The sequence below is a fragment of the Paralichthys olivaceus genome, chromosome 21, assembly GCF_024713975.1.
Source record: "Paralichthys olivaceus isolate ysfri-2021 chromosome 21, ASM2471397v2, whole genome shotgun sequence".
Taxonomy (NCBI): Eukaryota; Metazoa; Chordata; class Actinopteri; order Pleuronectiformes; family Paralichthyidae; genus Paralichthys; species Paralichthys olivaceus.
This window is the reverse complement of record NC_091113.1, coordinates 10850036-10874874: the sequence shown is the minus strand read 5'-3', so window position 1 is coordinate 10874874 and position 24839 is coordinate 10850036. Positions and strand designations below refer to the sequence as shown.

General features: G+C 42.1%; 3 protein-coding genes across 11 annotated transcripts; 1 reads left to right on the top strand and 2 right to left on the bottom strand.

Moving 5' to 3' along the window:
• Nucleotides 1–588: 588 nt before the first annotated feature.
• On the bottom strand, nucleotides 589–6614 carry fam234a (family with sequence similarity 234 member A). Of its 6 annotated transcripts, none has more exons than XM_020083442.2 (12): nucleotides 6203–6614; nucleotides 4597–4896; nucleotides 4406–4516; nucleotides 4112–4294; nucleotides 3449–3573; nucleotides 3074–3206; nucleotides 2746–2878; nucleotides 2510–2653; nucleotides 2220–2301; nucleotides 1948–2100; nucleotides 1746–1848; nucleotides 589–1631 (listed from the first exon to the last, which is right to left on the bottom strand). In XM_020083442.2, exons 2-12 carry the CDS (start codon nucleotides 4859–4861, stop codon nucleotides 1420–1422), a joined length of 1644 nt encoding a protein of 547 aa, XP_019939001.1. In that variant the 5' UTR covers nucleotides 4862–4896; nucleotides 6203–6614; the 3' UTR covers nucleotides 589–1419. The 6 variants fall into 6 exon arrangements, with proteins under 6 accessions (XP_019939001.1, XP_019939004.1, XP_019939002.1 ...); XM_020083445.2 differs by having other exon boundaries at nucleotides 6455–6614; XM_020083443.2 differs by having other exon boundaries at nucleotides 6199–6506.
• Nucleotides 6615–7484: 870 nt separating this feature from the next.
• Nucleotides 7485–14093, top strand: luc7l (LUC7-like (S. cerevisiae)). 3 transcript variants are annotated; one of them, XM_069517082.1, is made up of 12 exons: nucleotides 7516–7716; nucleotides 9214–9284; nucleotides 9598–9681; nucleotides 10335–10429; nucleotides 10667–10765; nucleotides 11394–11504; nucleotides 11649–11792; nucleotides 11896–12072; nucleotides 12198–12286; nucleotides 12391–12420; nucleotides 12501–12656; nucleotides 12917–14093. In XM_069517082.1, exons 3-12 carry the CDS (start codon nucleotides 9672–9674, stop codon nucleotides 13035–13037), a joined length of 1032 nt encoding a protein of 343 aa, XP_069373183.1. In that variant the 5' UTR covers nucleotides 7516–7716; nucleotides 9214–9284; nucleotides 9598–9671; the 3' UTR covers nucleotides 13038–14093. The 3 variants fall into 3 exon arrangements, with proteins under 3 accessions (XP_019938862.1, XP_019938863.1, XP_069373183.1); XM_020083304.2 differs by lacking the exon at nucleotides 9598–9681 and having other exon boundaries at nucleotides 7497–7716; XM_020083303.2 differs by lacking the exons at nucleotides 9214–9284; nucleotides 9598–9681 and having other exon boundaries at nucleotides 7485–7716.
• A 98-nt stretch (nucleotides 14094–14191) lies between these two features.
• LOC109626999 (epidermal growth factor receptor kinase substrate 8-like protein 1) lies at nucleotides 14192–23960 on the bottom strand. Of its 2 annotated transcripts, none has more exons than XM_020083305.2 (19): nucleotides 23836–23960; nucleotides 22808–22874; nucleotides 22535–22693; nucleotides 22307–22456; nucleotides 22096–22181; nucleotides 20919–21031; nucleotides 20580–20635; nucleotides 20357–20486; nucleotides 19792–19880; nucleotides 19635–19709; nucleotides 18373–18521; nucleotides 17937–18081; nucleotides 17165–17220; nucleotides 16965–17073; nucleotides 16567–16692; nucleotides 16266–16416; nucleotides 15381–15546; nucleotides 15054–15186; nucleotides 14192–14514 (listed from the first exon to the last, which is right to left on the bottom strand). In XM_020083305.2, the coding sequence occupies exons 2-19, from the start codon at nucleotides 22835–22837 to the stop codon at nucleotides 14428–14430; spliced, it is 2010 nt and encodes a 669-aa protein (XP_019938864.1). In that variant the 5' UTR covers nucleotides 22838–22874; nucleotides 23836–23960; the 3' UTR covers nucleotides 14192–14427. The 2 variants fall into 2 exon arrangements, with proteins under 2 accessions (XP_019938864.1, XP_069373181.1); XM_069517080.1 differs by having other exon boundaries at nucleotides 17165–17217.
• Between the last annotated feature and the right edge of the window lie 879 nt (nucleotides 23961–24839).

The window sequence follows — 24839 nt, the reverse complement described above, 5'->3', positions numbered from 1 at the left end:
TCTATGTGCTCTGAAGTGATTCACGATCCGACCACTTCCCTACATGGACCGGCTTCCCATTCCGAGATAGCTCAGGAAGGCAGGAGCCTGCCGGTGATCGTGCGTCACGGTGATAAAATGACGCGCTGAACTGTTGAGGGAGTAAAGTGTACAGTTCAACTCCTGTACTACGTGACTGGCCTCAGTTTGTCAATGGATCGAGTGCACGTGAGGCAGCCTGCTGCGCGCATGACATCTACCGCCTACTCATCATGCAGTGTCTATACTACAACACCAGGAGGCGACCTAGTTTCCTTTTATATGTTGTGACTGGGCAGAATTTAATTGGTGCAAAACATCAGATGCAGAAGTTTGAGATTCAATGAATCATCAACTGCTTCTGACAAAATGAATTTCAACATGTGCTGTATTTAATTATTGTTTTATTTTTTTGGTTTGACTTTGCCTTTTCCAACAGTGTGGGATGGAAAACATGCTGCATATAGAAGTGCTGTATGAATGTGTTAATGCTTCAAGTGTTTGATAAAGACTAGAAAAGCTCCACATAAATATAATCTGTTTACCATCTTTGAGATTAAACAAGATCACTTATTTTAAAACTCTTTAATATTGCTCAGATTCAAGCTTGTCAAGTCAGAAAGAACAGCCAGCTTCAACACAGACCTGCCCAACAGGTCAATATATTAATGTAAAGCATAAACCAGAAACTCTTTAACTCATATAAATCACAAAGAAAAGAAACCGCTTCTTACGTACAGCAATGACTCAGTAGGTGATCCTTTGATTCACCCTTACAGCATCTTGGATTAAGTAAATAACACACGTGTTGGTTATTGGCAACAGTATCAATGACTAAAAGCCAGCAAATACAATATAATAAAAAATGTAATGGCAGTACTTTAAGGTTCATGGTGTTTCTGTCTGATTTCAAGTTTTTCCGCACAACTATCTGTTTCACCGAGCAGTTAAATCATTCAGTTCAACTAAAGAAAAGTAGCCCTATGATTGTGGCATATAAAGGTTGTAGCGATTTGAGAATGCCTCCTGTGGCAGAGTGCGTCTGCTTCCTTTAAAGCACAGTGCCACATACAGTTGCATAGAACCAAACAATAACCCATGTTAGAAACGATACCAGGCCTGTCCCCTCTTGATTCATCAGCAGGAAAACAGCGTCTGTGCACAGTGAAGGAGTCAGAGGACAAGTAGCTCTTTGGACATAAAATCAAACTAATGATTGTATGTTTACAGTCACGTCTGAAGGTAAAGCTCAGTTTGAAGGAATCTTTTCAGCAGTAGGAAAGTAAATGTAACTAGTGCACACACTTTGGTTTATAAAGCCCAGTTAAGTCATCGTACAGTCACCTGTGACCCACTGGTTCAAACACTGAGGAATCTCTGTACGCGTCCCAGTTGGTCCCTTCACTCGTCACTGAAGCGGAGTCGTTTGAACGCCTCTATAATGTCATCGTTGCTCTCCGAACCTCCCCCGGTGCCAATACGTAGCACTTTGCTGTGCGGGACATCCTGCTTCAGCTTTCGCTTGCTGAGGACCACAATGTCTTCATCCCCCTCAGTCCCAGGACCTGTCAGCAGGAAGTAGGCAGCGTGGCGCCCACGCTCCAACAGAGTGGCTGAGATAAGATCACAGATTTAGTCACACCAAAGAGCGGTTTTCTTTCTCCCTCCGAGTTATTGTTGCAGTTACGTTAAGATATGATTAAAAAGAATAGGACATTAAAGCGTACCTTTAAATGTTATGATGTGGTCCAGGACATTGGCAGACTCAAGGAGAACTTGAGAATAGAGAGGGTGCAGCATGTAAGAGCGTCGCTCACTAGTTAAAGGGATCTGGAAGGAAATATTTGAATATCAATGTTTTGTGAGTAAGTTTGTGTTCCTGAAGCAAATCTGTAACATACATCTTTTCCATTAAGGCAGTGTACTCACAGAAGAGTTGGTCTCTGTGGGCATCGTGCCCCAAAACATAAAGATTGAAACAGAAGTGGTGGTGTGTATTGAGGCGGGCCTCGGTGCGTTCGGACCAGACAAAAGACTGACTTCCCACAGCACACCACCGGACTTCCCGTCAAGGATTACTATCTTCATTTAAAACAGAAAGTGGTCAAATTAATATATTATTCAAATCAAACACCGCATGAGAGGAGGTGGACATATTGTAGATATCCCAACAGTGTTGGAACCTTTTAAACCCGACTCACCCTCTTTGTGTAGTTGCCAACATCCTCCTCAACTACAACATCAAGTACTTCGTCTTTGTTAAAGTGGCCAAAGGAGGGCTCGCTGGATGAATGAGAACACAGAGGAGAAACATTACTGGAGTAAAGTAAGAGCTTTACTTACAATATGAACATAATGCATCTACTTTCCAATTACTTAATACTCAATTAAATGTTTATCTGGCAGTGCAATATTCATTTTAGGCCCATAACCATAAGATTGATCTAATAATAGATTAAATAATAATCTTAAAAACAGACAGGCGGGATACCTGAGGACTGAGCTGGTATTGAATATCCACAGAAGCTGCAGATTTTTTCCGTCTACCAACGCCACCTCTGTGCTGGTCACAAGCAGCAAGTTTGCTGGATCATCTCTTTCTTCTCTTCTGACCACTTGATTCACTGAGTCAGACCTACAAAAGTAGAAAAGAAATATCAGCCACAGTCTCTATCATTTCAGGTTGTTCAGTGAAATAATAACAAGTACAATGAGGGCTCCTCTCACTCGTAGATAGGTACAAGGCCGGTTGCACCGCTAGCTTTTTTCTCCCAGTGTTTATCCTTCTTTAAGCTGACCTCCATCCCTGCTTTAGCCTTGGCAGCAATCCTCCACAGTGCCAGTCCATACAAGCCAGTGTCTGAATGAATACACAATAACATCAAGAGTTAAGTTTTTCCAAGTGTGTTAAATAATATAAAATAATTATTATGACATTTCTTATCTCTGTTGATGCAGAGCAGTTCTACTACATCCTCCATCAGTTAAACTTGACTGGTGTGAATACAGATACACAGTAGTAACCTGATTGCTATGGTTGATTTCAGATACAAACCTGTTTGGAGCAGCACATAGAGAGAATCCTCTGCAGTGCGATGGAGAAGATGTTTGTGTGTCCCTGTGGATTCAAGAGACACAGTGGAACCAATCTGGACACCCGTCTTCCCTGAGAGGAACACCAGCTGAGTCTGCAGGTATGATGGGAAACATGAGACTGGCTGATTCTGTGTAAGTGCAACATTAATAGATGGCATTTGAGATCTGAGACACATGGAGACTCATTGGAATCCCAGGTGTGAACCGATGAACTCAGAGCTGTCCGCTTGTGATTAGATCCCTCAGGACAGACCTTGACGCCTCTGAACAGGGTCTATGTTATAAAAAGAGGCAAATAAATGTCTCTGTAATAAACAACACTGCTGACTTTCACCTGTGTGCTGTCAGATGCCACCAGAGCCACATCATTGACCTTGTCCCCATCCAGATCTGGGACGCTGAGAACAGGCACAGTGCTGTGGAGACCAGAGGGCTGAGGCTGCTGCCACTTTATTTCACCTGTACACAAACACACCACACAGGAACACTCAATCTGACCGAGTTTATCACACTATACAACATCGACTACCAATTCCTTTAAGCATGACATTTCATTTTTTACTTTGGGAAAAGCAGTTTTGCTAAAGTCCACTGACTAACTTTTCTCTGAGCTTTTAACTGCATCATCATCACATGGAGTTATACCAGGCAAAGAACCTTTGTGCTTATTACCACCACTTGTATCTTTAATGTGTTAAATCCTTGCTTTAACTGCGTTTATTATTATGAACGTGACCTATGGACGCAGTGATAAATACAATTTTCACAAAAACACATTACTTCAGAACAATTTGCAATAGTCATATAAAAAGAAGGTTAAACATTCCACTGCTCTTTTAAAGAATAACAAACTAATTTTAAAAAGTGAAGTGAAGAAACAACTTGTTATATATATCATACAGTTAATTATATGACTATAAATGTGTTGGGATAAAAATCTATCATGAAAATGTAATTTATAGTTTTCATAACAAAGAGACAGAGATGAGTCACAAACCAGAGTGTTTGTCCACAGCGGTGATCTGGTCGGAGTGGGAGAGCAGGCAGTCCCAGGTTCTGCCTGTTGGTTTCTCCAGACCACACTGGGCCCAGTGGAACTCAGGATGCAGTGGACGCTCCCACAGGGTCTCTCCATCTGTCCCATCCACCGCCAACACAAACACACATGGCGAAGGCAGACCTGGAAAACACACACAGGGTGAATGAACACAAAACAACATCAGTCATTTAAAGCAAACATTTACATTGAGCAACAACTCTGATTGAATTAAAATTGAAAAGCCCTTCATACCTGCATTAGCACAGGTGTTGTTCACACTGCATTCTCTGGTTTTGAGCACAAACAGGACGTCCAGCACCTTGTCGCTACTCGCAGCTTCAACCGCTAAGAAATCAAAAGTTTCTGTGGCAGAGAGAGAAGAAGTCAGTCCCACATTCAAGACACTGTCGAGCAGCAAAATGCACACCATCACACACACACACCTGCTTCAGAGAAGGTCCTGTTCCAGGAAACCAGATACTGCGGTCTGACAGGACAGGGGATGATGAAGGAGAAGGCAAACACGATGGTGAGGCAGAGGAACAGGGAGAAGAAGAAGACCGCAGTTCGCCAGTGGGTCAGTTTGGCAAAACCCAGCACTTCCTTACAACTCTTCTTCTTCAGCTCTGTTGCTGATGGCGCTGGTCCCGTCTCTTCCTCTCCTCTCTTCAGAGGGTCGCCCTCAGTGGCATGGTCTGTGGTCTCCATCGTCGCCTCAAAGCATTACTGGGCCACTGATCTACCTAACACAGGAAAGAGTTAACAGTAAAACAACCCCACAGTGTAATCCTAATCTTAAAGTAACTTTACAATTCTTCTTGCTTAGTTTGTATTGTCTTATGTTGCTTTTACAATTTGTCATGATGCTTTTTGTATTTTACTCAAACCACTTTGAAATGTGCCTTACAAATAACCTTGCCTTTATATTTTTAAAGTTTCCTCGCTGGATATTAGAGAAAAACGCTGTTTTTTAATGACTCTTAAGTCTTTTAAACTGATCTACAGTTACTACAGCATTACTCTTGAACTTGCTCGACCTGATTCTGACGATGAAGGTGCAGCTATCAGACCTGTAACAGGAGATCGTACCCACTCACCAAAGTTACACAAACGGCATCATTCTCCCTATTCTGAGTCAGTGAACCATCAAACTCATTTTAATCAAGCTGCTATCTTAAAAAAAAGTTGCATAGTGTTGCTTTAAGTAACCATTTAAATACACTTTCAAAGTATGGTTAATCCAAAAATGAAAATGAGGGAGGAGTGGGTGAAGTGTTTGAGTCCACAAAACACTTATGGACTCTCAGGGGTAAACAGCGTTGCAGCCAAATCCATTACAATTAAAGTGAATGTTGGCCAGAACCCAAAAGATGCCTCCATGCTGCTCATATGGTTTCATCCAAGTGTGAAGTGAGTGACTTTTCATTTTTGGGTGAAATGTCCCTTTAAGGACTCCACGGTGGATACTCCCATCGTGAGGTGCAGTTTGCTTCTGTGTCTGTCACAATATGTATGGTACACTTGCATGTGTCATAACAACGATCAATAACAAGAGACAGGCCTGCAGGCATCCACAGATGTAGCACATGATCAGACACTAAGGCAGCAGAGTCCAGCTGTTTCTGCTGCATCAACCTTTGTGGACCTGGGCCTATTCAAACGGTGCCAGCTCGGACTCCAGAGACTTCTCAGCACGAAAACAACAAACCCACGATGAATAATAATCCCCGGCCAGGCTAGCACACCCTGTTACAGCCACAGGCACATTACTACGTTTAGGAATCGCACAGGATCTAGTGTCTGGGAAATACAAACTTGAACATGTGTGTTTAAGTTAGCAAACATCCGCTGTCAAATGCACCTCAGTGAACGCACCGTGCCATGCTAGCCAGGTAGCCCGGGAGGAGGGTTTACTTTTGGGTGCAGCTATCTTCGTTAGCAGCTAAAGTTTGCAGCGAACACCTGGTTGGTTTAGAACTCGGTCCAACAAGGTGACTGAAGCTGAGAGAAGAATGAAAAGAGACTGAAGAAAAGTTTGTTCTTACTTACTTCCCACGGCTGTCCTGAGATCAGCGGCGCTAACGCAGACACCGAGGCCTGACACACAGCGACCGAGCTGCCTGTCAACCTCAGTAAACAAAGCACACACGGGTCTGAACCGCTTCTGTTTGGCTGCCAGGTGGCGCTCTGTCGTCCGTTAAAGTGACATTAAAGTGACCACAGCTTCATCTACGACCCAAGCTTTAACAGAACCCCCCTGTGACCTGAACCCGGTCCTGACACTGAGTGAGTGGGGCTCACCTTCTGTGATAGCTGCTGCCTGTCAGGTCAAACTCAGGGAAAAACAGATTGTGAGGATCCGGAGTTTAGTTAAAGAAGCTTTGATTGGTCACTTCACCTGTCCGCCAATGACGGGCCAGTTTCGGATCTAGGACCCGCCCCTCACCCTGACGCCTGTTAACCGGTGTCGTGCAGAGTTCCGCCGTTGCGCGGAGAATCGCGTGCGCCTCGCGGGAGCGCGCACAACCGCAGCGGAAAGACGCTTCGAGTCTCAATAATCTCCATGGCAACGAAATACTGTACAACCTGTTTGTTGGAGTCATCAGTGATTTATAGACTCAGCTGAAGACTCATCTCCTCGAGATTCGTCTGATCAGTCGATGTTTCTGAGGACGGTTAACACGTGAAATGTAATATTTACACAGGTAGTTCAGCATTACTGACACTTTACAGATGAGTCAAACATCTAAAAAGTCTGTTTTGACTCAACATTGAGAATTTCACACATCCGACACTCATCTAATGTAAGAAAAGAAGGGGATGCAAATCCTAGCGATTCATCAAATACACAACTACAAAAAAATGCATTCACAATATAAACTTTATTTCTAGAGATCTATAAACTGCTAGTAGTTTAAAATACTTTTTTAGATGTTTGACAGGACAATCAGGTCAATAATGCTGAAATAGCTGTGTATACATTACATGGCAGCAGTTCAACAATAACTAACGACACAAGAAATATCAGCCACAGTCTCGATCACAAGCTTTATTAGACTGAGTTGGACAGTTTTGTCTTTTCCACATTTTAATGCCAACGTCCTCAGAAATATTGACTGATCAGACTAACGCGAGGAAAAGTGTCTCCACCGGAGTCTCATACATCATCAGTGACTCTGAACATCATGAACAACAAGCATCGGATCATTTATCATCGTTAACAAACACCGACAAGCGAGATTATATAGTTTAGCTTGGCGCGCTCCCGCGAGGTGCATGCGATTCTCAACGGGCATGCGGATTTCGGCAGAACACCGGAACCACTGGTTGTGTCGTCACTTCCCCTGTGCGAAACGGAAACAGACGAATCCACGAAATCGAGAAAAGCTGCGAGAGGTGATGCTTGGACGAACCCAGTATCACACATCACCTGAACGGAACACCGAGGAGCCGCGCTCTGTTTTCTAACCTGTACACAGCGCCGTCGACGGAAGGCCCACAGATGTCCGCCCAGGCTCAAATGCGGGCTCTGCTCGACCAGCTGATGGGGACAGCGAGGGATGGTGAGTTGCTGTAGCATGCTAGCTGAGCTAGCATAGCCAAGATGGAGCCACCGCTGAGGCTGGCTGCTGTTGTCGTGTGATGGACAGACCTGCATGAATGGATGTACTAAAGAGGGCTGCGTTAAGTACCGCACAGTTAGACTCGAAGAGCTCTAACGGATTAACACACGAGTTTAATGTTTGCATCCATGAATCTAAAGATATTGAAGTTTCGCTTTTGTCGCTCTGAAAGTGAACCTTAAACGTAGCTCGTGGCTAACTTAGCAGATGCTAGTGTTTAGTGTGAAGTTATGGACCCTCCGCTGCTTTGCTGCTTTTCTACACTGGACGATGCACAACAACTAATTAGAGCATTAATATAGTTATTAATATACGTGTGACCTTAACTCTACTACTTTACAATTACAATGATCATTGATGCAGCTTCAACAAACAAGTCGGTTATATTGGGCCTTCACGTTGTGTCTATTATTGGGCTAAAGAATTGCATTTACATTTCATTTGCTATTACTGAAAAATCTCCTTAAGGAATGAGGTATTTTCAATGCAGCGCATGTAAAGCATAGTCATTGTCCATATACGTGATATTTGCACGAAGAAAATAAACTGAAAGAAAAGGATAAAACTGTCTAAATCAATAGGAACCCCGGTACATTTTTGTAAACATCCAATTTCCAGATCTAGACATGACATCATAATCTTACTAAATTATTAAATAACCGTTTATTACGCAGTACAATGCTCCTTGTTTGTGTAATGTTATAACCACATTTAGTTAATGTACTAGAAGTATTTAGATGTTGCTGCTTTTATATTGTTAACAGTGCATTGTATCAAATATCTTCAGTTTATTCCATGTTTTATATAAAAAAATCACGTGTGTATGTATGCCATGCATATGTATGTCATCTGTAAGATGATTATACGGACTGAATGTTCAATATTTGAAATGTTGTAGAAAAAACATCAAGGTACAAAGGTAAATAAAATTGGAATTGGTTTTGCTGAAATTGTGTAAAAATGGATATGATAGCCGTGTTTTTCCCCTCTGCTTCAGATTGCATTGTTGTGTAGAATCTATAAACATAACAACAGTAATGTAAAACTTATGTCTGAGACCTAACCAATGTATTGCACACGGCAAGTGCAAATCTGTTATCTCTTAATGCTAATATATACTTTTGGTATTAACTTTCAGCCATTTGGATGCAAACATTAAAAGATGAATCAGCTGTCAAGTCTGGTTTCCATTAGCAGAACATGACGGCTTGCTGCTGTCATGTTATTTAATAAAAAGGAGATGCATCATGTCGGTAGAATAAACTTGCAGCCCTTTAGATTATGTTTTAACAAATTGTTAATTCGATTTGTACTGTAAGAGTTACTTTGTGTTGTGAGTTTGTGGGTGTATGTGTGATGACATTGATATCAAATTCTTCCCATACATTTGTTGCATACAAACTGAACAATTGTGGCCCCTTTATTTTATTCATTAAGGTTCAGTGTATCTTTGCCAGCCTACATCAATCTGCAAAGGAGTTGCAGAAAAGCCTCATGTTCATCGAGCCGTGAGTCACACATAATTTTTAAAGCTGTTATGATGAATATCCAAACGATTTGTTTGCCTTTCGGAAGTTATTGTAGCCATTTTGTAATCACACAAATGGGTTAATCTTCAGTGGCACTAGAATGACAATTTGGAGTAGTACTATACAGTCTGAGATAAGACGTCTGGTTCCGCTGAAGCCAAAGGAGAAGTTCTCAAATTCCCATTAGACGTCTTGTTTTTCAGAAGGCATTTTTTGCATTCAGTCGAAACAAAAACTTTGCACACATCATTTTCAATCTGACTTGTGTATGACTCCCAACTTCTTACTACAGGTATGGGCAAGAAAACTGTTCCCATTTATACTTTTCTACAGCGGGTTTAAAATTCTGCAGCTGAGGTCTTGAAGATGCAGAAGGGTACAGTATGTGGTGCAGATCGCAGTGTGTATAAACCCATTTTTTCCCTTGGATTTCTTTTGTATTTTTTTGTATTTTTTTTTCACGTTTCTAATATTTGTAAAGGTCTTTGCTGGAATATTTGTCTGACATGTTTACATTTTACTGTCATAGTCTTAGCAGCAGGCTTTCCTGCATAGTACCATTTCCAACTACAAGGTCATGGTAATCCAAAACAGCCATAGGTAACAAATATAACATATTGTGTCCCTCTTGTCTTCATCTTTTGTTGCTCCACATTTAAAGAGTGGACGTTGAGCCTGATCGCAAGTTAAACGGAACAGAGGCTCTAATATTTCCACATTTTTATCAAGGTGTGGGTAAGGTAAACACAGGTAAAAACGCAGAGCTACATCTACCTTTTGCATTGTCACATAATTAAACATAGCCCACTACACACACAGTTAGTTTGTTGCAGGTAAATGTCGCATTAATAAAATATGTAAAACTCCAGATATATAACAATTGGTTTTCACACAAATGCAGGTATTTTGACAAACATGCAGAATTTTTTTTACTGCAGTATAGTAATATGTACTAAACCATTGGAAACCTCGCACCTGCTACCAAGTATGTGAGGTCTTTCTCACTGGTTGTTTTCTTGATTATTTCAGGGGATGAGACGAGGCAGAGGGTCAAGTTCACTGACGAGCGAGTCTGCAAAAGTCATCTTCTCAACTGCTGTCCACATGACATCCTGTCCGGAACTGTGAGTTGGCTGCATTTCTGTTTTTAGCTTCACCATACTATACAAATATGTATACTTTAAAATGCTGGAATATATCGCCATTTGAAAGCACATTTGACTCCTCACAGGATATTAATTCTCTTGGCAGTCAAATACTACAAAGAGGAAGGAAAAACAAATATGTACCATGATTTATTTATACAACATCATTCATTGATATTTGCGTGTGTGTGACGTCTGCCTTTGTCTTGGTGATAGCGTATGGACCTGGGAGAGTGTACGAAGATCCATGACCTCGCACTTCGGGCAGATTATGAAATTGCCTCCAAGGAGAGAGATCTGTTCTTTGAGCTTGATGTAAGTGATATCCTACTATGAATAATACATGTTTGCTGATCTGTTCACACTAACTGCAGTTTTTAAATCTCAAATCTTATATCCTTAGATATAAATGTAGATGTTTTATTAAAATTTCATATCGAATGTGGAGAAATTGGTTTTACAGCATTCTTAATGATAGAGGACTTACTTGCTAGCAACAGATATTTTTTACTGTCGTAAAATTCGTACAACACACTCCAGTTCTCACTGCCTCAAGATCAACAGATCTATATTGTGGAGGATGTACATTTATCCTTTATGAAGTATTTTTCATTTAGACCTACGCCCTAAAAGCAAGCAAGCTGAGATGGATTGCGTCAATAGATAGAAAGATAAAACACAGTTAAGCTTACCCATTTCCCATTAGCAGTTGCCATAAGCAACCAAGGCCATAAAAGATATGATAAACTGAGCCTCGGGGAAGGGAAGTGATAACACTGGTCCTGTGATCCCTTCAGGGACATAAAATACACATGATTTATACACATATATGATGTATGCAGAGTTGACAATCAGCACCTCATTAATAACCCGGAGATTAAAATGTCTTAGAAAGTAAGAATCTGCGCTGCCTTCCTGTGAACATATTTTCTCATTCTGAAAGGCCGTGGATCACCTGGAGTCATTCATTGCCGACTGTGACCGGAGGACAGAACTAGCCAAAAAGCGCCTCGCTGAGACCCAAGAAGAGATCAGTGCTGAGGTGGCAGCAAAGGTGAGCAAACAGAATTTTAAGAAGACATTTTTACACCTGTTTCATATGTATAGACTTTTTTTGGAATGCACTGTTCAATTTGCTCTTTAATGTTTTGTGCAGGAAATAGCCAGATGTGAATTGTGTTGTTCTGGACTGTTATAGGCAGAGAAGGTTCATGAGCTGAATGAGGAAATAGGAAAGCTGCTGGCCAAGGCTGAGCAGCTTGGAGCCGAGGGGAACGTGGACGAGGCCCAGAAGGTCCTGCAGGAGGTGGAGAAGGTCCGCACCAGGAAGAAGGATGCAGAGGTGAGGAAGTAACAACGCAGGAAATGGAGTGTGACACCTATTTTTATATCAATACATTTATCATCTGATCCCTCAATGTTCTTTCTTGTCTGTGTCTCCTCAGGAAGAGTACAGAAACTCGATGCCAGCCTCCAGCTTCCAGCAGCAGAAGCTTCGGGTGTGCGAGGTATGCTCTGCCTACCTGGGTCTCCATGACAACGACCGTCGCTTGGCCGACCATTTTGGTGGGAAGCTTCACCTTGGCTTCATCCAGATCAGAGAAAAACTGGACCAACTAAAGGTATATTTCTGCCTGTCTCACCATGTAAAAGTTCTGTGATTGACATTGAGCTGAAAACAAAACACACAGAGGTTTGGATCAAGATGTTTAACTTCTTAACAGGTCGTTTGGTTTTATTTTATCAGAAAACTGTGGTTGACAAGCAGGAGAAAAGGAACCAGGAACGCTTAAAGAGACGAGAAGAGAGGGAGAAAGAGGAACGGATGAAGAAGAGGTGGGTGCAAACATTTCAAATTCTTCATGGAATTTTATTTGTTGTATTCAGCGTATTTTTTTTATTATATAAGCATGTGGTTTTGTTCTCTGCTTATTTCTTAGGACCAGATCACGAAGCAGAGAGCAAAAAAGGTGAGAGCGTTGTGTTGCTCTGATGGAAAAGTGCCGTTTGTGATCTATTATAACCAAGTGTTATCGCTCACTCTCATCAGATCCCGTTCTCGTGACCGCAGGAGGCGGCGCTCGAGCTCCTCATCACGAGACAAGCGCCGTTCACGCTCCAGGGAGAGGAGGAGGCGGCATCGCAGCCGATCCCGCTCCCGCAGCCGAGGCCACCGTCACAGCCACGAGCAGAGCTCCAGACACAAGTTTGTACACAACCCACTGAGTTCACACCAGGCCCACACAGACTTTTGCTCCAAGGCACTTATCAGGAGTTGGATGTGTTGTTTTTTTTTTTTGTCTGTCACAGTTGCAGCCTTTTCTCAAATAATCTTTCCTAGACTTGTTTATAAGAATAAACAGTGAGTTTGTATCTTTGTTTCGTGACAGACATGCACAGGCAAGATTTGACTCTATTTTCTTTGGATTAGTGTTGCCTCTCTGAATATCTGGTCTTGTCGCGCAGGTCTTCCAGGGACCGAGAGCGCGCGTCCAGAGACGGGTCACGGGAGCGAGACAGGAGGGACGGTATGAACGGTCGGTCGGACTCCCGCCGAGCAGACGACAGGGACATGGGGGACCTCTGAAGACCCAACTCCATCCACCACCGACACATTCTCCTCCTGTCCCTCTGGTTAATGTAACCTAATGTTACACACAGTCTTTGCCTTGACCCCTTTGTTCTCCCGCCTGCCTACTTTCTTTGCTTTAACAGTTAATGCAGCCGGCACAGAGTGCACACATACCTGAAATAATGTATGGAGTCACTTATCTAGCATCCAGATACATCTGATTGCATTCAGATGGCAGGATTAGTTATTGATCAGTAGTGGAGTGTACATCTGTAATTTGGTGGCTGTCTGTCCAACACGTCCCATGTCTTGTTCTGAACTCCCGTACATTGATTCCAACAGATGCAGAATACATGAGCTGATGAACTGCTGGATTATATCATGAAATGGAACCGATCCATATTCGTCATTCATTATTATTGGCGGATGATCTTTTGATACAGAACCAGTCTGTAAATATGGGCCTACTGATTGTCTCGGTCTAATTAGCCTCATCCAATCCTGATTTATTTTTTTTTGTAAATCTCCCTCGTCTTTGAGTTTAGTTCTTGAATGTTTGCTGACATATTTGACTCCAGTAATTGGTCGAAATTGAAGGGTTGAAAATGAGTCGTATTAGCAACAAATATAACTCGCATTGTCCACATCAAGTTTTCTTCTCCGCTGCCAGTTGTGAAGGGAATCTGTTCAGTTGTTCTGCCAGTTTATGTAACTGCTTGTTTTTAGTTTGTATTGGTGGCAGTCTCTCTTGTTTAAACAGTTTGTTCTAGCCTGATTTCCTTTTATTTAAAATATTGAGTATAAATGGAAACTTCCACATTAGCGCCGGCATGTGAAGCAGTAGGCTCAGAAATGACACATCTGAAATTCAGTGCTAAAGCTGTGTACACGTTGTGGCTCGAGTCAAAGTTGAACGTATGCCTGGTTCAAACAAATTCCTTTGTGTGTAGATTTATATTTCAATGCAGACAGATTTGAATGGATGCATTGCTTTACCTAATGTGTGAAGTCATGTGTTTATGTTGGAAATCTTTCTTTTAAGTCTCAATTAAAAACTACCATTTTACTTTTTATTGTGTCATGGCATGTTAATCATGGTTGAAGTATTTTACAAAGATGTGTATCATTGGAGCTGGAAAGAAAACTATTCACATTTAAGACAAGCATCATAATTTAAAAATGTGTTTTAATGTTAGACTGTGTAGTTTGCACAGCGCCTGCTTGGATTAAAAACACTTGATAAAGTAATAACATTTGAGTGAGCATGACGATCTTCAGGCAGTCTTTGATTATAGATTGGCTGTTACATGTTTGCTCTCTGAATATAATTTAAAAATTTAGTGACAGCTGCAGCACCAGGCGAACAATCCTTCATGTGACTCTTCATGCTGAAGACGCCTGCTGCTCACAGTGTGCTGCTCTCCAGCTTCAGATCAACCTTCATCTTCTGTTTCTCCATGACCGCCTCCAACTCTGTAGACCTTCTGGCATCCTGCACAGGAAACAACCAAATAATGACAAATAAAGCTTGAGATCCATTGCATCTCCAAAAAATTATAATAGACAACTGATAGGATCATTTATATACATATAGTTTAACTGGTAAAATTATGCATTTTGATAAACTACTGCACAGTAAAAGATGGAAAGTGTGCATTAAACATTTTCAAGTAATTCATGGATCTTGATTGGAAATAGATTCAGGCATGTCTACATGACTAAAATCTATGGGTGTGAGCATATTTTTATTTTTTATTTAAATGTGCCATCTTACTTAAATAACATAATCTGCATTTCAAATCTCATGGATGAGTATATAAAGTAACTGATTCTCATTAAAATATCGCATATATTATCATAATGGGATACTTTACAGGATAGAAGATTGCAAACATTGGCTGATTCTTACTGAACTTAAAGGATTTGCTATGGAAGTAACTTCAGGGGTTTGGGGACTGCAACTTTGGTCACTTCAGCATTTAACAATATAATTTCTTCTCTAGTAAAATCCACTGTTGTCCTTGGCTTTACCTCCAGCAGTGATTTCTGCACAGTGAGCTGACTGTAGACTCTTGCGCCCTCGTCTGGAATCACAGCTCGTAGCTCCTCCTTGTTGAGGGAGAAGAGCTGAGCCCCTGTCAGCACTCCCAGACACGACACAGTCCTGAGAGACACGAAGACACAAGAGGACCCCAGACAATTAATTCTCCAGTACACAGTTTTCATCCATATAAACCATACACAAGAAATGAGCCTTTACACTTTAATTCATGTTGAATGAAGGAGGCCATTTGTCTCGACCTAAATGTGTTGGCAGCACTCCAGTGTATCAACAGTGAGTCTGTAGCCATCACTCACGGTTCACTGAAGCCTTTCCCTCGGAGCCACTCCGCCACTTCCTCAGGGGGAGAGTGGTAGTCCAGAGGGACGGCGGTCTCTGAGGAGCGAGGGATGACCAGAGGTTTGTGCAGGTTGGGCTTTCCGTTGGTCAGCCTCTGGAGCAGCTCGTCATTCACCAGCATCACTGCAAAGATTCAAGGAGACATTTCAGCCTCTCATGCAGATAATGTGACAACAGAAAGAAAGCTGGGCTGCATACAACTCAAATATTCCAGAGATAACTAATCATTAAACAATACACAGTTTATGTGCCTGTTCTCTAATGCAGCTGTCTACTACATCATTAACTGCCTACAGTGTATTCTGTTTAATACAAGAATATACAGACTCTGCAGATGATGTTAATTAATATCAATAATATTTAGCTGAGTCGTGATGATTGATGGCCTCTTGGGTGTAATGCAATGCATTCTTAAAATCAGATATAAATAAGTATATGTACTTTGTAACATTCAACCCCTGCTTTTAATAATGTTCAATAATTCTTTTTTTATTGAACTATTTATTATTCCTCTGGTCCCTGTCATTTTTGTCCAGACCTCCAGTACTCCCATAGTTTTGGTAAATCTTGGTAGTTAGTCTATTTTCTTTTTCATAAATAAACTTTCTTGTGTTTATACTCGGTCCTCTTTTCATGTTGTAGCTACAAGGTTGAGCCATATTTCACCTTTGCACAGTTTGTGGCCGTGACAGTGGTAAAGTAGGATGTGGTAGCATTTCTTCTGCTACTATCCATCCTTCACTTGTTTGTCTTTTCACATACACATAGACAGTCCAGGACAGTATAGCTCCCTATAGTAAACCTCTTCATCACAGAATTTATGTGTCACACTGTTTTGGTACCTTTATCTGAGTCCTCTGCAGACTGCACGTGTTGGTTGTATACTGGTATGCTGCGGGGGTGCTGTGGGGAGTGGGTCGGGGCCTGGGGCATGGCAGGAGGGCTTGGTGGGACCACAGAGAAAGTCTTGGCGAGGGGAGGCGGAGCGGGAGCCTGCAGGAGTTTGGAGCAAAGAGAAAAGCAAACACTTGAATTTACTCAGGCATGTACAGGTGAGAGCCTGCCTCTTTGCTGATGACATCCATGTGTGTGTGTGTGTGTGTGTGTATGTGTATAAATGCGTGTGTGTGTTGTGCTTCTTACACTGGGGGGTCTGTTGGTGATGGGGCTGTTTATGTGGGCCATGGGCTCCAGGATGTTGAAGGGGACAAATCCGATCTGGTTGTAGCTGTTACGACACTTCCACCAGCGCTTTGAGGATTCAACCACCTGTCAGACAGAGGAGATGCTGTCAGTCAGGGTTATCTATCTATCTATCTATCTATCTCTCTATCTATCTATCTATCTATCTATCTATCTATCTATCCAGAAATTCCTCTGTCAGCACTATTCACAGGATGTCAGTGTTTTTACAACTGTAAAACACAATTAAATAATTTTGCAAACTGTAAAATAGTAAAATAATCCCAAACAATAATGAAGAAGCTTAATGCTGGATTCCTGAACATGTAGCTGTTCATGATCTGCTTGGCTTTATATACCTCCAGCTTCTCCCCCTGCTGCACCGACAGCTCGCTGCTGTTCCTGGCTATGAAGTCGTAACTGCAGGTGTAGAGTCTTTCAGGATCCGGTGGGAGTGGGCTGGAGTCTCTGAGAGGGAGAGGACACACACGCTGGTGTCATGCACATGGTGGGAAAATAAGAACAACTGACTGACTTGCTTTTTCGAAATAGGACCTACGTCTCGTCTCTGACAAGGGTACCAGGAGGAGGGACAGGCTGAGAAGGCAGCTGCTGCTTGGGGGCAAAGACAAGATGGACGTGTGGGTATACAGCATGAGAACACACAGGTGTAGAAAAAGAGGTCAAAGGTCAACATGCAGAGGGACAGGGGTGGTTGACAAAATGTCTCATCTGCAATGTGTTGAATTTTTGCAAGAAGAGATTAAAGATGACTCAGATGATTTTCTTTTTATCTGATGTGTGAAGTACATTCATTACAGCAGGTACAATTCAGACAGAGACCTGTAAACATGCAGCCTGAAAATCAACAGCCATTCCTAAAGCAAGCATACATAACGTGGAGCCCTGGAGGAATGGAGGGAAAGCTACATGATTTTTTTTTCACCCTGGTTCGACAGGTTTGTATTCGCAGACTAATTTATTTAAAGCCATTTAAAAAGAAAATTAAAAAACAGCTCCGGGCCAAAATGTCTGCTGCCAAATGTTAATGTCTTGAATTTGTGGCACGAGCAAGTGTCTCACGAGAGTCTGTGACTTTGTGCATTTATATTTCTGTGCAGACACAAATACAAAGTCTCCATGAAAACTGCATCAAGACACTTTCTATTATACAAATTTAAGAAACAAACTCAATTTATGGGACAATTTTGTTTTATAACAGAGAACTTATGGTTTTTCATGCTGAAGAAAACGCCAATCTCCAAGCTCTACTACTTATTGCACTTGATATTTACGTGTGCTGTATTTTCCTAAACGCAGGTATTCTGTACCTCTTGTTTTACTCGGAGGGCTTCATGTTTGTGCTGTGACTCGACCGGATCTTCCCAAACCTGCCCGTCTTCCCTCAGGGCTTCTGGTTTCCAGCCGTCCAAGAACACAGGTGTGTACGGAGCGACAGGTCCTCTGAGCTGAGAGCTGAGAAAGCAAAAACAGATACTGGATAAGCACAGGAATGTGTTTATATGTGCATGTGTATGTATGTGTGTATATGTGTGTATGTATATATGTAATGTTTTGTCTTTAAAGGATGCATGGGCCATGGAAGACTCTTGTTTAAACTCACAGTAAAAATACCTTAACTACATAATGAAATGTTGGCTCTATTTTCCAGGATGGTGTAGTGAATAATCACATAAATAAAAACATTATTTTATTTTACTTTATGAAAAAGGCCACTGTAAGATGGAGGTGTTTGTTGGTACTGACCGAGAGTGTGTCCAGTTGGGACCCAGCGACGTCCACAGCTGCCTCTCCTCCGCGCTCAGGTTGTCCTCCAGCAGCGACACAGCAGAGTTGGTCATGGAGGGGCTGGACACTGAGGCTCCCAGAGCTGGTCCTCCTGTTGTTTTCACCATCTGTCCGCACCCAGAGAACAACAAAACGTGTTAATGCCCACAGTCTGCGAAAACAGGCCTGATACTCAAAGTCCAACTGAAGCAAGAGAGTCGAAAGAAAACTTTGTGTTAGAAAACTGATAATCAAAGCAGAGTGACACAAATCACACACAAAAAACCACAGACACACACACACACACTAAAATAAGAGACAGTTCATGAGGTGTGGGGCTCTGTGTTTTCCATTCAGGCACGCCAGTATACACAAATCAAACACACCCATTCCACCCTTTGAGTGTTTAAACTGATTCATTCCTATAGAAATGCTGAGGCACCGACCTTTAATGTTTTATCAAATATCAACACAGACACACCTGAAACACCAAACACAATATACTTTTGAAATTAGTTCAATAGTGACATGTTCCCGGATTCAAATTCTCTACGTTTCCTCTGATAGGGGCCACTCCATTGTTGGAAACTTCCCTGTCATGACAATAAAATAAATGTAAGTAAAGGTAATATTTCGTCATTTCAGTTTCTAAATCAATAGCACTTGCATTATTGTGTCCAGGTAAAATCTGGAACAAAGGCTTCAGAAATATATTAGATATTTTGACATGCAATGGAAAAATGTACACATAAAAAAACCCTTGTTGGTGTTATCAGGACGTATTTTTCCTACATTGACACATCCCAAAAGGCGTATGCACCAAGAAAGCATATCTGCATACAATAATGTCTCGGCAACAAGATCAAACAAATGCAGATTTTATCAAGTTTCAATGAAGTTATCACACAGGGAACGACCCTGAGTAAACACTGACTGGAACATGGAGTTTATGGCAACACTACTCAACTACACTAACTCCTTTTCATTATTTTGACATGACACATCCCTGTGTCCTACAACGTCTACTATTTAAAGTAATCACCCTGACAATTCAGTTTCCTCTTCACGTCTATCCTCTCTCCCTCTGCACCCAACTCAGTAAACGATGTGTGATAAGAAACACGTCATACCCCAACATTTATCTATGCTGCTATAAAAGTGTTTACAGCAATAGCAACAACAGGTGTTGTCCTCAGAGACCTTGCTGGTGGAGACGTGGAGGTCAAACAGCACTGACTCACCATGTCTAAAGGTTTGAATACATGGTGAACGAGCTCCTCTGATGAAGGGCTGGAGATGGTTGATTTCAGACGGGCCTGTGAAGAAATAAATAAGAGGAATTTAACACAGTGTTGTGCAAAGAGGAAAATAAATAATGTGGCCTGACTGAATACGCACCAGGAGACTAAAGCAATATTTGAATTTCTGGAAGATGTCGATGAATTCCTCCTCTGGTGGGGGCTGAGCCCTCATAGAGAGTATATCGTCTGTTGAGCAGAAGTGGATAATACATAAGGATTATCACTAGGGATGGATCCAGGGGTGGGACCAGGGGGGCACTGGCCCCTGATTAAATCTGATTGGACCCTGAAGTAGCACTCTTTAAATGACAAAAACAAGCAATACTAACAACAAATATGACATTTGATTTATTTTATGAATTCTTTGGAGGAACTCAATGTGCTTGAAATTTTTTTTTACATTTTATTCGATGATGTTTTTGTTCTGCTCAGCATTATAGAGCAAACAGGAATGACTTCAATAAATGCACCTTACTGAATCAGAGATTGTGCACAAACATTTAATTTGCCCCTCTTTGTAAATTGTGGCCCCTTTATGGCCCTCGGGATTGAAAAATCCCAGATCGGCCAATGGTTATTATAGCAAAACATTAGCATGAGTTCAACCAAAAATCATTTTTGTGAATAACGCCTGCAAAACTCAATCTCTGTCTCCTTCCTACCTTCTGCAGTTTGCTTTTTGCTCTTCTTCTTTTTCTTCTTCTTCTGGCTCAGCACCGTGGCGGCCTCGGCCGTCTGCTGCAGCTTGGCCATGAAGTGCTCGATGTCGTCGAAGCAGTGATTGAGGATCCCCTGGAGAAAGTAAGAACCAGTTAGTTACAACATTCAGGTATGAAATGCAGCCAGAGCTGACTGAAAAGACACAGAGGTGACGAGGAGGCGTACCACTTCGCGCTCGGCTCGCAGGAAAGAGACGTCAGGGCCGCCGTTCACAGCGTTTGCTGCCGGGGAAGAGAGGAAAGGAGTCAGGTGATCCATTTTCATTCTCGACTGCATGCTGTTTGAAATTCCTGTCCCCTCTTACCCCTGAAACCCACCCTCCCCCTTTTACAAATACACACACAAAGCAACCTCTGTGCTCCTGAGCCTTTTACCTTAAATGTCCAACTTCTCTCCTTTCTTTCTTACAGTCTCACAATGTCAAATATCTCCAAATACTTCCACAACAAAGGATTTTACTGTCATACACAGGCATTTGTGTGAAAGTCAATCTTTTTTTCTTACCTCTGGGTCCAGGGTAAGGCGGAGGGTTTGCCGGTGGGGCATTTGGAGCATGTGCGATGGGGGGATGTGGGAGTCCATAGGGGTCGATCATCTCTCCTCCACTCTGCGGAACCCTGAGGAAACAAGAGGAGAGTTTCAACCCTGCTTCACTCTCACAACTTTACATCCATCTTGCAGAATGATGGCAGTGGCTATCACTGGAAACACCCTTCAAGTGAGTGTGACACACTTTCATAAACTCCTGACTGTCAGACAGGCTCATCCTCATTCTGAGAGCCTCGTATGGATGCAGCCTCGCAGAGCGGTTGCAACACAAGGGCAACTTTGATCCAGGGCACACAACGGAGACCGCCATCAATGGACTTGCTGTCTCTGAAATTCAATGCCGCAGCCCTTATCCCACTGAAGTACAGTAAACACTGTGAAAGTGCTTACTCACAGTGCGGCCTTCGATTTCACACAACACTGAAAGCTACAATCCTAATCCACCTTTAAACACACCAGTCAGCAACGAACCAGGTTTAAAAGCAAAAGACAAGGCTGTGGATCACTGTAGGTTAAAACTATCCTTATGTTTGCTCACTCTTGAGCATACATACATTCGCAGAGTCCATGCAAGTGCCTCGGAAGGCTGACTCAAAAGTTTACACATTAAAAAACCTCATCCGTGTCTCCGCCCTTCTTACCACATGAGTCTGTCCTTAATATGTCCTTTATGGAGAAATCTTTAATTTTAAAAGCAGGTAATCCGTTTAGGCCCTGAGCCGGCAATCTCCCTCCGTCATCCCTCCACCTGCTCTCTCTCTCTCTCTGTTTTCTGTCACAATGGCCTTGTTATCTCTGTCACACCTTCTTAAGTTATGTGGAAACCAGTAGAACAAGTCCCTCTCTCTCTCTCTCTCTTTCTCTCTCTCTCTCTCTCAGCTGTTTACACTGTCCTCTCTGCCTCTCTCCCGCCCTCTCTCACACAGGTGGATGGTGACATCAGGCAGCTTTGCTTTTATAATGGGGTAAAAAAAGGAATCGTGCATCTCTATTCGTCTTTGGGCGTCCATCACCCTCCTCTAGGATAATATGAATGCAAACATACACATAGAGACAGAAACCTTTACCCTCACCCTAGATGTGGGACCAACATCAAATCAATCAGTTTTTAAGTCTTTCCTGTAGGACGTACCTGGAGGTTTCAGGAGTGAGCTTCTTGCTCCTGCTGCTGGAGGAACCCGAAACTGTTCGTGTGATGTTGTCACAGATTTCTTTTGCCTGTGGGAGTGAGAATATGAACAGAACATCATCATCACTTGTAAAACCTGAACCGTGCTGACGATTCAAATTGACAGTGAGTCAGGCAGGAAAGGCAGGGAAGCCGCTCCAGTGCTATTACTCACCGGCACCGTCTCACAGTTGAAGAAGAGAATGTCTGGCTTCTTCTGATCTTCACTTTGACAGATGAGCATGAGGAGGGAGGGGAATTGTTTCACGTTGTCGATGGCGTCGCATCTGTAGATGGATTTGAACGGGTAGTTCTCCAGCTCATCCTGCAGGAAGTTAAAGTTATTGTACATGCATGCATCTCATCTTCATCCTGCAGGCCTAAAGTCATCATCGGTCCTCACCCTGCTCTGTATGTCTCGGAGCTGAATGGCCTTGGCTCCGACGTCCAGCATCATCTGTTGACTCCACAGCTTTTTGTTCTGAGCCAGGAAGGAGAGGCGTGAGCGGGCCTCCTCCACGCCCTGCACATCCCCGTCCTGGAGTGAGAACGTCAGCAGATGCTGCGAGCAGAGAGAAGGAAGTGGTGATGATGAAGTGAGGAAAAATGCAACTTGAAAGATGTCTCGATCTCCATACGGTAGTGTGTTGAGTGTGAGCAGCAGGTAGAGACTCACGTTGACAAGATACCGGGAGATGTTTGTCATCCTTCGTCCACTGTGTCAGATTTCAGTGAGTCGTCGGCTGAGGAGTCAGAGAACAGATCAGGTGCAGTCGCAAGGTGTGTTGTTATCACACATTTGAACCAATCAGATGTTGATGTGCATCCCCACACATCAAAATAGTTTTGACCCAAATTTGGCTCACACTGTCACACATACTCTCTCTGCCCACATACCACATGGAATGATGGCACTAGGGCAGTCTGCTCCTGTTTGCCAGATGTGGGCCACAAGTAAGCAACACTGGATGGCAGCCAAGGTTCACTTCCATTTTGTCCGGGCCACAACAGGGCCGGATGTGCCGCATCATTGCAAGTTTCACCTTCTTTCTAAACTAACACGTTGTTGACATGTGAAGTATGAAGCAACATTCTCATTCAAATTTTCCCTTCGTCTGTTTCAGTGCTTGTTACTATCTCTGCTTCAGTAACCCTGCTGTATGTGTGTGTGTGTGTGTGTGTGTGTGAGAGAGAGAACCGCCCAACCAGTCTGACGACAGTATAGTGTGCCTCATCACTCAATCTCTCCACTCGTCATTGACCATCAATACTGGAACCACCAGTATCATATGAGAGTAAACGTCCATTGGTTTCATTAAATGATACTTGATATAATGTATGTTTCCATCTTAATTGTTTATATGATCATTGTCAAACTGGTATCGTTGGAGTCCCTTTAATGATATTTCCAAAATCAAACAATTATCAAAATTAAGATATTTGAATAGCCCAAAAAAAAAACATGGCATATGGTACACACAATTCTTAAGTGAAATAATAAAGTCCACATCAGCACTCTGAATAATTAATGTATAAAAAGATAAGGTGAGAAATCAACCCAGCACATCACGTTGTTATTAACTTCACAAAACACATCCAGATTATATCTAGAGTCGGAAATACAAACTTTAAAGGTCTGAAATGTGACCAGTTCAGCCGACTACAGATGTGGATGATTGGAAAATGTTTGTTCAATAAACTTACCGAGGTTTGAAAAGGCTCCCGCTGCTTTATCCCTGCTGTGAACAGCTGTGTGTGTGTACTGAGATAAAAACCTGTCCCGTGTCTCAGTGCCACTAGAGGTGTCTCGCTCTCCTCCTAGAAACTTAAAGCATTCATGGAGCAGAGTTGTGTCACCTTGTGCTGTTCCCGCCCATGTACCACCCCACCTTGGAGATAAAATATTTACTCACCCTCCCTCCTGTGCACCTACACACCAACACGTGCACCCTTTTTAAAAAAACACAGGGACACATTTGAAAAAATGCATGTACATACACAGAAATGTCTGTGTTTTCTCTTTGTTAAGTTGGGTTTACAATTTAAACTTAATGACTTGCACATGGTAGGAATTATATATATTTGAAATATATATATATATTTATTTAAGAAGTTATGCTATTTATTTACAAGTAATTTCAATGATATTATTCCAGGCATGCGGTTGTAATTCAAAATTAAACCTTAAATGTTGGGAAATAAAATGTATTAGAAAGTCACCTGATGACTGCAGACACGCAGACCTAACCTTGACCTGAAACTGAACCTTAACCTAACCCTGTAAGGGATATTACAGAGACTAGTAAACTCAAGATTATATTGTTTACAGAATAATAATTCAGAATCAGAATCAGAATCACTTTTATTGCCAGGTATGTGAACACAAACAAGGAATTTGACTCCGGTTTTACTTTTGCTCTCTTAGTACAGACAATTAAAAAACGAAACAAACATAGACATAAGCAAGAACAAAAACAAAAGCTATGTACATGTAAAAAAGCTAAATAGGTAAAAATAAGTTTAAAAAAAATATAATATCTGGTGTATAGACAAGATCTGGGGATAGACAAGCACTAGTAATAATCAAATAATTATGTGTTAAAAATACATATAGCAAATCGTACTACCTAAACCTAACCCAGGATATTAGGGATATTACAGGGAGTAGTAAACAGGTCTACAACATAAGTATTACCTGGATCACACAC

What these genes read in the sequence shown, in the direction of transcription:
- LOC109626999 (XM_020083305.2), bottom strand. Translation starts at nt 22,837, where the DNA reads ATGACAAACATCTCCCGGTATCTTGTCAAC. An exon ending in TATTCAAACCTTTAGACATG is followed by an intron (nt 18,522 to 19,634) that starts GTGAGTCAGTGC and finishes GGGTGCGGACAG; the next exon opens with ATGGTGAAAACAACAGGAGG. An exon ending in TGCAGAGGACTCAGATAAAG is followed by an intron (nt 15,547 to 16,265) that starts GTACCAAAACAG and finishes GAATCTTTGCAG; the next exon opens with TGATGCTGGTGAATGACGAG.
- luc7l (XM_020083303.2), top strand. Translation starts at nt 7,656, where the DNA reads ATGTCCGCCCAGGCTCAAATGCGGGCTCTGCTCGACCAGCTGATGGGG. An exon ending in ATGACATCCTGTCCGGAACT is followed by an intron (nt 10,430 to 10,666) that starts GTGAGTTGGCTG and finishes TCTTGGTGATAG; the next exon opens with CGTATGGACCTGGGAGAGTG. An exon ending in CGAAGCAGAGAGCAAAAAAG is followed by an intron (nt 12,421 to 12,500) that starts GTGAGAGCGTTG and finishes CACTCTCATCAG; the next exon opens with ATCCCGTTCTCGTGACCGCA.
- fam234a (XM_020083442.2), bottom strand. Translation starts at nt 4,861, where the DNA reads ATGGAGACCACAGACCATGCCACTGAGGGCGACCCTCTGAAGAGAGGA. An exon ending in TGGCATCTGACAGCACACAG is followed by an intron (nt 3,207 to 3,448) that starts GTGAAAGTCAGC and finishes TCATACCTGCAG; the next exon opens with ACTCAGCTGGTGTTCCTCTC. An exon ending in TTGGCAACTACACAAAGAGG is followed by an intron (nt 2,101 to 2,219) that starts GTGAGTCGGGTT and finishes TTTTAAATGAAG; the next exon opens with ATAGTAATCCTTGACGGGAA.